Below are 12,826 nucleotides of genomic sequence, written 5' to 3' on the forward strand. Positions count from 1 at the left end.
TATAATCGTCCAAAAGTAGAGATTTATACGTCCCAAAATTGAATTTTGTTCAATATTTTGAGATTTTAAGAATTAAATATAACTACCATTTTTTTTTTCAACCGGTTATCCAAAACTTATATATCATATTTGTCAAGGATAGTTTAAAATTGTACGTATATGTGAGATAATGTTTGTAGATATTTATTTATTATATCATTTATATCATACCAATTTGACATTTTATTTGTTTTCAATTAGATTAAATCATTAAAAATATAATCCATTTATTATTTGGAATTGGTAATAAGTCGTTAAAATCATTTAAATGTGATATATCCACTTGTTATTTTGTTTTAATCTTAATAGAAATTCTATATGTTTATAATCTCGAAATGTAGTTTATGATTTGATAAAACAATTATGTAATATTTGATAATAGTAATTATATGCAAATTGTCAATGGATGAAGATTTATTTTGTTAAAATTGTGTGAAATTAATAAGAAAAAAAAGAAGTTTAAAATAATCATTAACTAACGGTTTGACCAAATAAAAATCATTAACTAATTGAATTAATGATAAATTTTGTAGATATCATTTTTGCTATAATTGCTAGATTGAATATTTTTATGTGAAAATAAGAAATTTATGTGATCTAGAATGTTTATTCGCATGATTTTAGCAAACAAATATTTAATTATTGATTTATTTAAATTTTATTTATATTTTAAAATTATATAAATTTTTAAAATTTTATGATATGATCAGTTATGTATATATACTATGTAGAATTTGATTAGTTGATTATTTCATATGCTAACATATTTTTTTATCTTTTTATTTTTCTAAAAAAATGTTATCTTTGTTATTTTAGATATATGATGATTTTGTTTTATTAGATTTCATTCTATATAAATTATTAATTTCGAAATTATATTAAAATATTAAATTAATAATAAATATGTTTATGTATATTCAAAATATATTTGTTTACATATATTTAGTTTTAAATTTAATTATCCACTTTTTATGGTAAAAGATTATTATGATTTCCATAAATATAGATTGTTTTTGTTTTTGTTTTTGTTTTTTTTTCTGTCATTAATTCTGTTTGGCAACTGGTTTTATTTTCATGAAATTTTTTTTAAAATTGGGGGTGTTTGGCTTCAAGTTGTCCTTCCCAATTAATAGTTATGATCTTGTGTAATCATCTTGTAAACTCGTTAAGGTATTAATGAATTTGTTTAAATTTTTTTTTTTTTAAACATATATTTTAGATTGTACATAATAATTATAGAAGGTGCTCAATCATCTACGTACCCGACAACTAAAACAAATAAACAAACAGTGTAAACTGTACCATACCAACTACAAAGTAACCTTCTGCCACCTTTTATTTAAGGCTCACTGAGGTATATGACTCATCGGCCCATGTCTGCCAATTGTCACACGACTTGTTTGTTTTCTTTAGTCTCTACGACAAATTGTTATAACACTTGTCTCTATATAACTTTGTCTTTCCCAAAACAAAAAGATTTTAAGAATAATATATAGAAAAAAAGATAGAAAGATAGAAAAATCCAACTTTGAGCTCTAACCATGGCGTTCCAAGCTTCTCATATGTTATTAAGCTTCATTTTTTCTACTCTCTTAGTCATTGTGAGCTCACAAACTCAATGCAGAAATTTCAAGTCTATCATCAGTTTTGGCGATTCCATTACCGATACAGGAAACTTGCTTGGTCTCTCTAAGCCTAATGATCTACCTGAATCTGCGTTTCCACCATATGGAGAAACCTTCTTCCACCATCCTTCTGGTCGTTTCTCCGATGGCCGCCTTATCATCGACTTCATTGGTAATTTCAAACGTTTAAGAACGTTTTGAGTTTAGTTATGTTTTGATTAATCTTTGAGAGTCTCTTAATACTAATAAATTGTATCTAATATCTATGTGAGAAGAAACCAATTGAAAGATTTGTCTATAAGTTTGGTTCTTGTGGTTTCTTGTTTGTTTTTCCTCTCATTTATATAGATTTTTAGTGCAATCTGTTCATACAAAATAAATATGTTGGTTTAAAAGCAAAAAATATATAAATAGATATACAAAAACATTTTATTCTTGGCTTCTTCTGTGTCACAGCTGAATTCTTAGGGATACCACATGTGCCACCATTTTATGGATCTGAAAATGGAAACTTTGAGAAAGGAGTTAATTTTGCTGTGGGAGGAGCAACAGCACTAGAATGTTCAATTCTTGAGGAGAAAGGAATCCATTGTTCTCAAAGCAACATCAGTTTAGGAACTCAGATTAAGAGCTTCAAAGAAGTTTTACCAAATCTATGTGGCTCCTCATCAGGTAGTGAAAGACCAAGCCTTTTGTGGTCATAATATATATATAGAGCTAACTTGTAATGGTTTGGTTTCTAGATTGTGAAAATATGATTGGAAATGCTTTGATTCTCATGGGAGAGATTGGTGGAAATGATTATAACTATCCATTATTCGAACGCAAGGCCATTAAGGAAGTCGAAGAGCTAGTTCCTCTTGTGATCACTACTATTTCTTCAGCAATCTCGGTAAACATTTTGTTCACTATATTTGTATTAGAAACTGTAATGTGGTTGTTGCTTTGTGACTAAATGTTGAATCCAGGAGTTAGTCAATATGGGAGCAAGAACATTCCTAGTTCCTGGAAATTTCCCACTTGGATGCTCTGTAGCCTATTTGACAACATATCAAACATCAAACAAAGAAGAATACAATCCTCTAACAGGATGTTTGACATGGCTGAACAAGTTTTCAGAATACCACAATGAGCAGCTTCAAGATGAGCTCATTAGACTAAGGAAGCTTTACCCTCATGTTAACATTATATATGGTGACTACTACAACACTCTATTGCGCCTTATGCAAGAACCATCCGAATTCGGTTAGTCTTTTTGATCCTTCTATTCGAATGTTAGCGGCTTAGTCATTGATTTACTAACCGAGTTAGTTATACTACTACCAGGGCTTATGGAGAGACCCTTGCCCGCTTGTTGCGGTTTAGGAGGACCATACAACTTCACATTTAGTGTAAAATGTGGGAGTAAAGGAGTTGAGTATTGTAGTGATCCTTCGAAGTATGTGAATTGGGATGGTATTCATATGACTGAGGCTGCATACAAATGGATATCAGAGGGCATACTCAAAGGACCATATGCTATTCCTTCTTTCGATTGGTCATGCCTCAGCTCTGAGATTAAGAATAAGGAGTCATTAGACACAATTTTCTTTGATTGACATATGACAAAACTTTCGGAGACAAGAAAGATAATGTTTTAATTATAGTGAGTAAAACATATAGTCTATGTTTTTTAAATGCATGTATTGGATAATGCGTTAAATTTTATAATATTATGTTGTTGGTTGGGATGAAGTGGTCAAGTGGTAGTAGATAAATCATTGTGACACACATCTTTAGATAAGTTTGATTTAGAAGGATAGAAGATACCTTCTTCATAATTGTAGTTAGGCGTCTATAAGAAAAGAATAACAATGTGTGAAAATATAAGATTGATATACAACAATTTTCCACAATACAACCTTGAGTTACACAATTCACAACAAAACCAAATCATACATAGTAACCATTTCAAATTCACACAAAATGAATATCATCAGAGCACAATGAAAATAAATCTAGTGGATCAATCCGAATTTTCAGGTTGATCTTTTGAGAGCAAATGCAGAAAGGATGACTAGGAACATGAGTAGAGTCGCCGCGATAAAGGAGGCCACCACGGCGCCACTCGTTCCTTGGCAAAAGTCACCGAACTGCTGGCAAACCGGAAGCCAGTTCGAGCTCGAATTTCCGTTGTGCGCCAAATATACTATCGCGGCAGAAGCTGATGCCGCGATCATAGTGAGACCCATCATTGCCTGGACCATAACAACCGTACTGATTAACTAAGAGATATTTCATATGTGTACTAGACATACATATTCATTGTAGTTTGTAATCAAAAATTAAGTTCGTTATTGATCATTCTTGATACCTTTAGAGGTTTGTATGCTTGGCAACCTTTAGAGGTTTGTATGCTTGGCATTTGTGTTCATATCTTACTAAGATGTTTTATTATTATAATTATCTGGAAAAAGAATTGATTAATTACCGTGTCACATAAGATCAAGAAGAGCCTAGGCGGCACGGCGAGTGGGCGGAGGATGCATACAATTGAAAAAGGCAATGAGAGAGTTAGGTAGCCGCCGACGATTGAGTTTACTATCACAAAAGATCTGCAAAACAAAACAGAAAAATTATGAAGTGTGAATCTTTATATAATCAAGAATTATGTACCATAATCTATTAATAAGCACCAAAAAAATGTTTGGCAGCCTTATAAATAGGTCAAGAACATCTTAGGTACTAGCTTGACTCTTCAAAAGCTTACATTATTTCGTTTTCATTTTGATACATTTTTGGAATAATCTATAGTGAAGAGTACCATTATGGAGAGCTGACTTACGACATAGTTGGTAGATCAGTGTAATCAGCTTGGAACTGCAAGAACTGAGTGAAGAAAGGAAGAGTCTCTTCTGTTGTTGCCATCTTTGCTGCAGCAGCCATGGCAGTTATGGCTGCGATGAGTCTAAGAACAAAGTCGAATATCGCTACACCTCTTCTCCACCCTGATGTGCCAACCTTTTCTTGTTTGTGTTTCTCCATGATCCTACTATAGTTCATAGGAGGAGCAAACACATGAGCTTTGCCTTTGCCTTTGTCTAGCTTTGGCCTTTGCACAATAGGTTCTTCTTCTTCTCTTCTGCTCCCTGCCTTTTCGATATCCATAGTAGACTGTTTAGAAGAAGAGGAAGAGTTAGAAATTAAGATTATCTCTTTTGGAAGTTTAACTTGGAAAAAGTTCAAAGGAGGAGCTAGAGATGGTGATGGTTATGATGATGAAGTCATGTAAGATATATATGCATACTTGTAATTGAGTTGGTGTAGTGGATGGATTGGGTTTGGTTTTGTATGTATTCTTTTTATTTGATTTTGCTACTCGCTGGTTAGCAAAATATAGAAGGCGACTTGCTCCATTTTAACGTAAAGCAGGATTGACTATTATTTAGTTTATTTTAGTTTAAGTCTCTTCCTAAGTACAAAGTGTCTCAATGTCAACAACCATGTCCCTTTTAGTTATAACCAAACTAGTTCAATATGCAATAGATATAAAACGAATACTTTTTGACCACTATGAATGGAACATTAGACTTTTTATGTAGGATTAGGTCACGTTGAATTGTTTACAAACTTTGCTTTAGCTTAGGTTAGGTGATGACGTGTTGTAGAATGTTTAATTGATTTTTCTTAGTAATATAGTATCGTTCTCGCACATTTCATATAATATATTTAAAATATTTACATAAAATATACTATTTTTTAATATACTAATAACTCGATGGTATAATTGACTAAAAATCAAAATTTAGGTTAGTTTTCATACATAATTAAATCTAAAAATTTTGCCCGATTTGGAAAATTTTCACTCGCAAATGCTAAAAAGATGGCAATGTCAAAAACATTTTCAAAATTTTACAAACTAGAGGTTTGATAGAGCCAGAAAAGATTGAGAAATCGGCAATTATGCTTCATAAGATTTCCATCTCTCTTACTCCATCATATTTTGTTGTTGTCGTGCTCATGATGGAGAGTATAGTATAGTCAATGAAATTTCCAGAGTTCAGGGGTCATAGACTTAATTGTGAACTCCATAGTATCATTCACCATAATAAAAACAGGTAAATAACAACAGCCAAATTTATCTATATATATATATATATATATATATATATATATATATTTTTTGAATAATTAAAGAGGTTTTAGGCCGAAGTTCATACACCCTCTCAGGTCCAAGACTAAAGCATGTTATATGGTCTCGTCCCAAACGATACTCGAACCGGCGACCTCTAAACTTTTGTCAGAGATCTTTACTAATTGAGCTATTAACATTTGGTTAAATCCATCTATATTACTGTATTAGTTTATTACCATGAATTTGTGATCAACTAGCTCAACATCTTCTTTTCTTGGAACTCATGTTGTTGGTGTTGGAAACTTAATTTGACCCACAAAAAGATCCAGTAGTACTAACCTCAAAATGCTTAATTCGGCCCATCAACAAGGAAGCTTGTTGGTTTCATTGGCATTGGAATCTCACAAAACCAGAGAATGAGCCCATCATCCATGATCTTGGTAGCCTGGTTTACGTAGAGTGTATAGTCCATTCCGAATTGTAGTCTACAATAGAATCCATTCTTATCACTGAATTGCATGCATAATGAGTTTTAAGCTTTCTGATTATTATAAGATAAAGTATTTCTAAAATGCATATGAATATTTTTATAAACGAAGTTAAGTAAGATTTCATTTTCTGTGTACACGGGTACACCTACAAGGCTACAACCATGATATAGAAGTAAAATGCCATAACATAGAAAAAAAATCTCTAAACATTGTTGTAAAATCAAATCGTAAAGAAGTTATACATAGCCTTCAATCAAAACAAAGATACATATACATTATATAAGTTGTACATGCCAAATAAAATCCATTACCAAATTATATAACCTTTATTTTGAGATGGAAACGTAACGCTCACTTCCAAAAACGTTTTTGATAATCTCTATACGAAAATGGAACAACACTTGGAGTGACTTTGCAACATGCAGATGACGACGACACAGTTCTGATGGGTGTGTGGCAAAAAAAGCGAGCTTATGGATAAAACTGATCAAATCAAAGGTTTCATTGTACATAGAACAAATTATTTGAACTGTTACAGGTTTCTCTGCAAAAATTATGGACTTTAAGTTTTTTTTTTGTTCCTTGATTCCTTCAGTCGGCAAAAATAATTATATAAAAACAATTTTTAATATATGTTCTTGACATTATATGCATGATTTTTAATATATGTTCTTGACATTAATACATTGAGCTTTGTAATATATGTTCTTGACATTATATGCATGATTTTTCTCATATATCTATGGCGAGGTTATTAAATTAAGTTTAAATTGTGAACGAATAGAAACTTAATTTAAACTAATTACGTATTTAATTACAGGGTTTTAAAGAAATAAAATAATTATAAGTTAAAATGAAGTCATCAAATTTAAAAAAGTAGGCGTTTTCATAAATGGCTCATATATACCTAAGAGTGAAGTACAAGCAACCAAGGATCCAGCTAGTTCCACTCTTCTCCATACTACAAAACAATAACTAAAAGCTGCCATTAAGACAAATCAATATAACAAGACAAAGTAATTACATAATCAGAAACGCTTTTAAGGCAAATCACTAGACAAATGTCCGGCGATTAGAAAAGATATGCTACACGGGTTTGAAAGATGAGCAGAAGATGGACATATCAATTCAAGGGTCTCTTGACACGAACCAGAACGCCCATGCCGCAAAAGCTGATGAAGGTAAAGAGTCTTTAGAACCTATACCGCAAATTCTGTAGAAACAAACATTCACAAGTAGTCTCGTCGTATGAGCAAAGCTACTCTTACAAGTCACAACTTTTCAAGTATTATATAAGCTTCGAAACGGGTGTGTATCTTTAGTTCTTAGTAAGCCACTTCCAAGATGAGAGTCCCACTAATAGATTTCTTGAGATTCTTAGTAGTCATTCTTTCTATTAGTGGTGCTTTAGTTTCTGCAAATGCGACGGTGAAGCAACACTTTAATAGATATGAGACTACAAGTTATGGTTATGGTGCTCCACCTAGCTACCCAACACCACCAACACCAAGTTACAGTCCTCCGATACATCCACCACCAATACAGAAGCCTCCCACACCAATTTACAGTCCTCCAGTCAAACCGCCACCCGTACACAAGCCTCCAACACCAACTTACAGTCCTCCGATCAAACCACCACCCGTACATAAACCTCCAACACCAACTTACAGTCCTCCGATCAAACCACCACCCGTGCATAAACCTCCAACACCTACTTACAGTCCTCCGATCAAGCCACCACCGGTACACAAGCCTCCAACACCAATTTACAGTCCTCCAATAAAGCCACCACCAGTGCATAAACCTCCAACACCAACTTACAGTCCACCTGTCAAGCCACCCCCTATTCAAAAGCCTCCTCCTATTAAGCCACCACCAGTGCAGAAACCTCCGACACCAACTTACAGTCCACCTGTTAAGCCACCCCCAATTCAAAAGCCTCCCCCTATTAAGCCACCACCAATACAGAAGCCTCCGACACCAACTTACAGTCCACCTGTCAAGCCACCCCCAGTGCAAAAGCCTCCACCTATAAAGCCACCACCGGTACATAAGCCTCCAACACCAACTTACAGTCCACCTGTCAAGCCACCCCCAGTTCAAAAGCCACCACCAGTACATAAGCCTCCAACACCAACTTACAGTCCACCTGTCAAGCCACCCCCAGTTCAAAAGCCTCCCCCTATAAAGCCACCACCAGTCCATAGGCCTCCTACACCAACGTACAGTCCACCTATCAAGCCACCCCCAGTTCAAAAGCCTCCGCCTATAAAGCCACCACCGATGCAGAAGCCTCCAACACCAACATATAGTCCACCTGTTAAACCACCACCAGTGCAGAAGCCTCCAACACCAACTTACAGTCCACCAATAAAACCACCCCCAATTCAAAAACCTCCCCCTATTAAGCCACCACCAGTGCAGAAGCCTCCAACACCAACTTATAGTCCTCCGATTAAGCCACCTCCAATTCAAAAGCCGCCCCCTATTAAGCCACCACCAGTGCAAGAGCCTCCGACACCAACTTACAGTCCACCTGTCAAACCACCTCCAGCTCAAAAGCCTCCCCCGATAAAACCACCACCAGTGCAAAAACCTCCAACACCAACCTATAGCCCTCCTGTAAAACCACCACCAGTGCCATTGCCACCAACTTATAGTCCTCCTATAAAACCACCACCAATACAAGTGCCACCAACACCAACTTATAGTCCTCCGATAAAACCACCACCAATACCTCCAACACCAACTACTCCATCACCTCCACGAGGTGGATACGGCACTCCTCCTCCTTACGCATATCTATTACATCCTATAGACGCAACCAATTAGGGAATCGAGTTACCATACATATAATTCCTCGAGGATCGCCAAGAGAAATGTATGTTAAAGCTACATATGGTGCTGCATATTATGCAGTATAATAAATAAAGTTTTCTAATTGGTTGTTCATATATATGTTACAATCGAGTTCGTTCGTGATACCTTTAAATTGTATGTCATACTTTGAGTTAAAGTGTTATCTATGTTTGCATTTTCTAAAATATTGACAACGAAATTAAATTCTGTGTTAATAACCACAAGTATTAAACTATCGTATACCTTTTTATAAGAGGAAAAACTTAAATTTCATGATAATAATTTTGGCTGTGTGATACTTTATAAGTTATAAATTATAACTGCTATGATATAGAAAATTAATTTAAGAATTGAAAAAAATCATTAATCTCTTTAACTCAATGGTAATTTGGTATCATCTTAGGGTAATTATAGTATATAAATAATGTAATAGTGTGTTTTAAGAACCAAGCAAAATTGTTGTGTTATTGGTTGAACCCGTAGGTTCTTAAATTTATAATAATATAATAATAATATATTTATTAATTTAAATAATTTGAAAATTAAAAACATACAAACATATAAATTAAAATGAGACACTTAAAATATACAAACATATAAATTAAAGTACAAAACATTTTATTAAATGAATAAAAAGTTTACAAACCTTTTTAATCATATGAGAAGATGTCCAAATTTAGTCCATATATTGTATGGTAATAAAATTACATTAATGTAGAATTTTTAACTATTCTGGAGCTTGTTTTGTAATGTAGAATTTTGATAAATTGTATGGTAATAAGATTACATTAATCTGGTCATTTCTCTTTACATAATCCCTTTAGCAACAAAGTGAACAAGTAAAGGAAGATGTTTTATGGTAGCTCTTTTCCACCTGGTCCGATATCCCTCCTTCCGACGTCGCCTTAACCATAACCATCTGGTTCATCGAGCCGAACCTCCCAAAACCCAGACGAAACGCAAAAAGCAAGAGAGAGAGATGAGAAAATCTAGAGATCTTCAAGATCCAGCAGCGATCGGAGAAAAGTTGGATCGGAGGAAAATGAGTCGATTTGGGTATTTTGTTTCGTTTGACAAAACAGAAAATAATAATTGTTTTGTTAACTCAATTTTTTAATTTATCAGGTTGCGCCACGTGGGATAAGACTCGAGTCCAAAAGCTTCTTACCCAACAAGCGGATGCATCTTACAATTCTACTGTTTTCATTTTTTGGACTTTAAATAATGCCATAATCCCCTCGAAGATATACCGATAATTATGGCCTTACTAGTAACTTCCTGCTTAATGTTAAAAGTAAACACAAAGCCTAAAAGATTTCATATTAATTATGCTTCATAAAAGGACAACATAAACCATCTTAAGACACTAACATAACACATAAACATCAGTTCAAGCATGGACTTGAAAAGAACAGCTTATATAGTTACATGTCTCTAAACATATATTATACAATATATATATAATACATAGACGACGCAATACAAATATTAAAAACGGATCGTCTTATGGGATACCGATGATGGGGATGAAAGGAACATAGTAACTAGTAGGAGCCAGCCCCCACTCAGGAGGAACAGGGAAATCTACGGTCTTGGATGAACTAAAAGGTCCGAGGCTTCTTGGACATGACTTCAAGAAGATCAACTTTGAAGAGAGACCATATTTGTCACCACCAAGGTTAACAATCTTAGACTTAACATTATTTTTGGAAGCATAGAGTTGCTTGAAGCTGCCTTTGAGTTCGGCTTCACAGTTTGATTTAACACTCGAGGGAAGTTCGGACATGAACTCCCCTTTCTTGTCAGTTGTGACTGTAAAACGAGTTTTGCTGTCGCTACAACTAACACCGACCGTGATTCCTAAAAAAAAAAAAGATTATAAAGTCTTGTCACAAGTGTTTGAGTAGATATATGATGTGTTATAACTATCACATTGTCTAGTCAAAAGATTATACCTGAATAATCATAATCATTGGGACAGTCGAAACAAGAGACTTTTCCTTCAACGAGAGAAGAAGTTGAGATCACGAGGTAAGATGAGAGAGCAGCCGAGAGAAGGAGGAACAAAGATAAGAGATTTAATCGCCAAGCCATTGGAGCTAGAAAGATACAAATCACTTGAGAAATAACATAATGAAGAAGATGTGTAAATATATAAGCAAAAAAGAAATATTTTAACGAGACATGGACACTAGGACAGTCACAAGTTTTAAAATTGCTTCATTACTGATCGGGTCCCAAAAAATGAGCATGGTGGTTGGCTTGGAGTTAAATGAACGTGTATCTAAAATCTTATCTTCATGCACTTCAATTTTAATATAACTTTTTTGTGTATGAGAATTTATGGAGTTTTGAGTAAATTAAGTTTGGAAAATTTGACGTAAATAAAACTTTTTTGTTGGTGGAGATGTACATTTCGCACTTTTATTTCGGAGATATATAGCTCGAAAATAAAAGTTTAGGTTCTGTCTAACTTTGATACGATATTTTTTAGGGGGAAATAGTTCGTATTTCCGGTGTTAATAGTATTGTAAGTGGTTGGCAAGACTGTTATGTTCTGCGACCAGTAATATTAGTTTTTTGAAAGTTAAAATATATTTTCATTCGGTCTAGTGTATATGTAACAGTATAAGATATTGGGGTTTAATTTATATACAAAAAAAAAAAAAAAATCATGATAAGTTACTTATTAACATATTTTGTGACTATTAAAGTAACATTTATTGTGAAAACAAATAAAATCTCAAGCAGAAACTGTATTATATTTGTCATAAGAAATAAATATGTAAAAGCAAAGTCTGAGTATGCAAAATATATAGTCAACATGATTTTATTAGGGGCAATAAATTGTAGCGTTCGTTCCCACCGTAGTACTCTTTACTCTATTTTCATGCATTTGTCATTTCACCGTCGGTGGCTCCTCATGGCTTTCTCTCGCATTGATCTTTAATACTCCTAATTAATTCTAATGGAGTAAGTATCATTTAAGAAATAGCTAAGTATCATTTAAGAAATAGAAGTTTAAGTACTTTTACGTGAAGTTCAACCTAAGAACATGGTCCCATATCAGAACAAACTTTTAAAATACATGGAAACATAAAACATTTGAGATTTATTTGATCGACTAGCTAACCTTGAACAATGAGACTATTGGTAAGAAGATAAAGCAAACTCACTCTAAAGACTCCTTAACAAATATTAGAACTAAAATTTGTTAAGAGAGCTCACCAATAATGATGGTAAGTCGCTAAAAGAATTAAGCTAACTAAGCTATAGATGAAGAAACAAAAAGAAGTAGAAATACTTTCAGCGGTAGCCTGAAACAAGTAGAAGCCGAGCTAAACGAGCTTTCTCACTATTACTAAATGAATCTCATTCTCATTAATTAATGTAAAATATACAATTGTGGGTTTATATACAAAGACCTGAGGCCTAAACCAAAGCCAATAACCAATTCTATTCTAATTCTATTCTATGGTTAGAACTGGTTTATACAAAATACCAGTGTACAAAGATTTATATAACTATATACACTAATATGCCCCCTCAAGATGGGACGAAGATATTTCGAAGACCCATCTTGCCAAAATGCTCATGGAATGGTGCAGGATAAAGAGCCTTGGTAAAGGGATCAGCAAGCTGCAAAGTAGTATCAACATGTATTAACTGAAACAAACCTGCAACTAACCTTTCACGGA

The 12,826-nt window shown here is 33.8% G+C and overlaps 4 protein-coding genes and 1 long non-coding RNA gene across 8 annotated transcripts; 3 read left to right on the forward strand and 2 right to left on the reverse strand.

Moving 5' to 3' along the window:
- The first annotated feature begins 1,525 nt into the window (after positions 1 to 1,525).
- Positions 1,526 to 3,398, forward strand: LOC111831227 (GDSL esterase/lipase At2g27360). Its single transcript, XM_023785191.1, has 5 exons — positions 1,526 to 1,836; positions 2,121 to 2,336; positions 2,408 to 2,556; positions 2,633 to 2,909; positions 2,991 to 3,398. Exons 1-5 carry the CDS (start codon positions 1,581 to 1,583, stop codon positions 3,260 to 3,262), a joined length of 1,170 nt encoding a protein of 389 aa, XP_023640959.1. The 5' UTR covers positions 1,526 to 1,580; the 3' UTR covers positions 3,263 to 3,398.
- A 122-nt stretch (positions 3,399 to 3,520) lies between these two features.
- Positions 3,521 to 4,901, reverse strand: LOC17888220 (casparian strip membrane protein 3). The gene is made up of 3 exons (XM_006295654.2): positions 4,489 to 4,901; positions 4,135 to 4,258; positions 3,521 to 3,901 (listed from the first exon to the last, which is right to left on the reverse strand). The coding sequence occupies exons 1-3, from the start codon at positions 4,809 to 4,811 to the stop codon at positions 3,683 to 3,685; spliced, it is 666 nt and encodes a 221-aa protein (XP_006295716.1). The 5' UTR covers positions 4,812 to 4,901; the 3' UTR covers positions 3,521 to 3,682.
- Positions 4,902 to 7,584: 2,683 nt separating this feature from the next.
- LOC17890147 (proline-rich extensin-like protein EPR1) lies at positions 7,585 to 9,313 on the forward strand. Of its 4 annotated transcripts, none has more exons than XM_023784004.1 (2): positions 7,585 to 8,319; positions 8,389 to 9,313. In XM_023784004.1, the coding sequence occupies exons 1-2, from the start codon at positions 7,614 to 7,616 to the stop codon at positions 9,099 to 9,101; spliced, it is 1,419 nt and encodes a 472-aa protein (XP_023639772.1). In that variant the 5' UTR covers positions 7,585 to 7,613; the 3' UTR covers positions 9,102 to 9,313. The 4 variants fall into 4 exon arrangements, with proteins under 4 accessions (XP_023639772.1, XP_023639773.1, XP_023639774.1 ...); XM_023784005.1 differs by having other exon boundaries at positions 7,586 to 8,367; positions 8,521 to 9,313; XM_023784006.1 differs by having other exon boundaries at positions 7,586 to 8,361; positions 8,515 to 9,313.
- A 425-nt stretch (positions 9,314 to 9,738) lies between these two features.
- LOC17890552 lies at positions 9,739 to 10,457 on the forward strand. The gene is made up of 2 exons (XR_002834233.1): positions 9,739 to 10,184; positions 10,254 to 10,457. It is a non-coding gene; the product is annotated as an uncharacterized LOC17890552 (long non-coding RNA).
- LOC17889250 lies at positions 10,444 to 11,357 on the reverse strand. The gene is made up of 2 exons (XM_006293328.2): positions 11,084 to 11,357; positions 10,444 to 10,988 (listed from the first exon to the last, which is right to left on the reverse strand). The coding sequence occupies exons 1-2, from the start codon at positions 11,220 to 11,222 to the stop codon at positions 10,633 to 10,635; spliced, it is 495 nt and encodes a 164-aa protein (XP_006293390.2). The 5' UTR covers positions 11,223 to 11,357; the 3' UTR covers positions 10,444 to 10,632.
- Positions 11,358 to 12,826: the final 1,469 nt, after the last annotated feature.

Source organism: Capsella rubella, unplaced genomic scaffold, assembly GCF_000375325.1.
Source record: "Capsella rubella cultivar Monte Gargano unplaced genomic scaffold, Caprub1_0 scaffold_4, whole genome shotgun sequence".
Taxonomy (NCBI): Eukaryota; Viridiplantae; Streptophyta; class Magnoliopsida; order Brassicales; family Brassicaceae; genus Capsella; species Capsella rubella.

Excerpts from the sequence above, each read along its gene's own strand:
- LOC111831227 (XM_023785191.1), top strand. The coding sequence starts at position 1,581 with ATGGCGTTCCAAGCTTCTCATATGTTATTAAGCTTCATTTTTTCTACT. Across the intron at positions 1,837-2,120 it reads CCTTATCATCGACTTCATTG|CTGAATTCTTAGGGATACCA; the intron begins GTAATTTCAAAC and ends TCTGTGTCACAG. Across the intron at positions 2,910-2,990 it reads GCAAGAACCATCCGAATTCG|GGCTTATGGAGAGACCCTTG; the intron begins GTTAGTCTTTTT and ends TACTACTACCAG.
- LOC17888220 (XM_006295654.2), bottom strand. The coding sequence starts at position 4,811 with ATGGATATCGAAAAGGCAGGGAGCAGAAGAGAAGAAGAAGAACCTATT. Across the intron at positions 4,259-4,488 it reads ACTGATCTACCAACTATGTC|ATCTTTTGTGATAGTAAACT; the intron begins GTAAGTCAGCTC and ends TTTGTTTTGCAG. Across the intron at positions 3,902-4,134 it reads TCTTGATCTTATGTGACACG|GCAATGATGGGTCTCACTAT; the intron begins GTAATTAATCAA and ends GTTATGGTCCAG.
- LOC17890147 (XM_006296255.2), top strand. The coding sequence starts at position 7,614 with ATGAGAGTCCCACTAATAGATTTCTTGAGATTCTTAGTAGTCATTCTT.
- LOC17889250 (XM_006293328.2), bottom strand. The coding sequence starts at position 11,222 with ATGGCTTGGCGATTAAATCTCTTATCTTTGTTCCTCCTTCTCTCGGCT. Across the intron at positions 10,989-11,083 it reads CAATGATTATGATTATTCAG|GAATCACGGTCGGTGTTAGT; the intron begins GTATAATCTTTT and ends TTTTTTTTTTAG.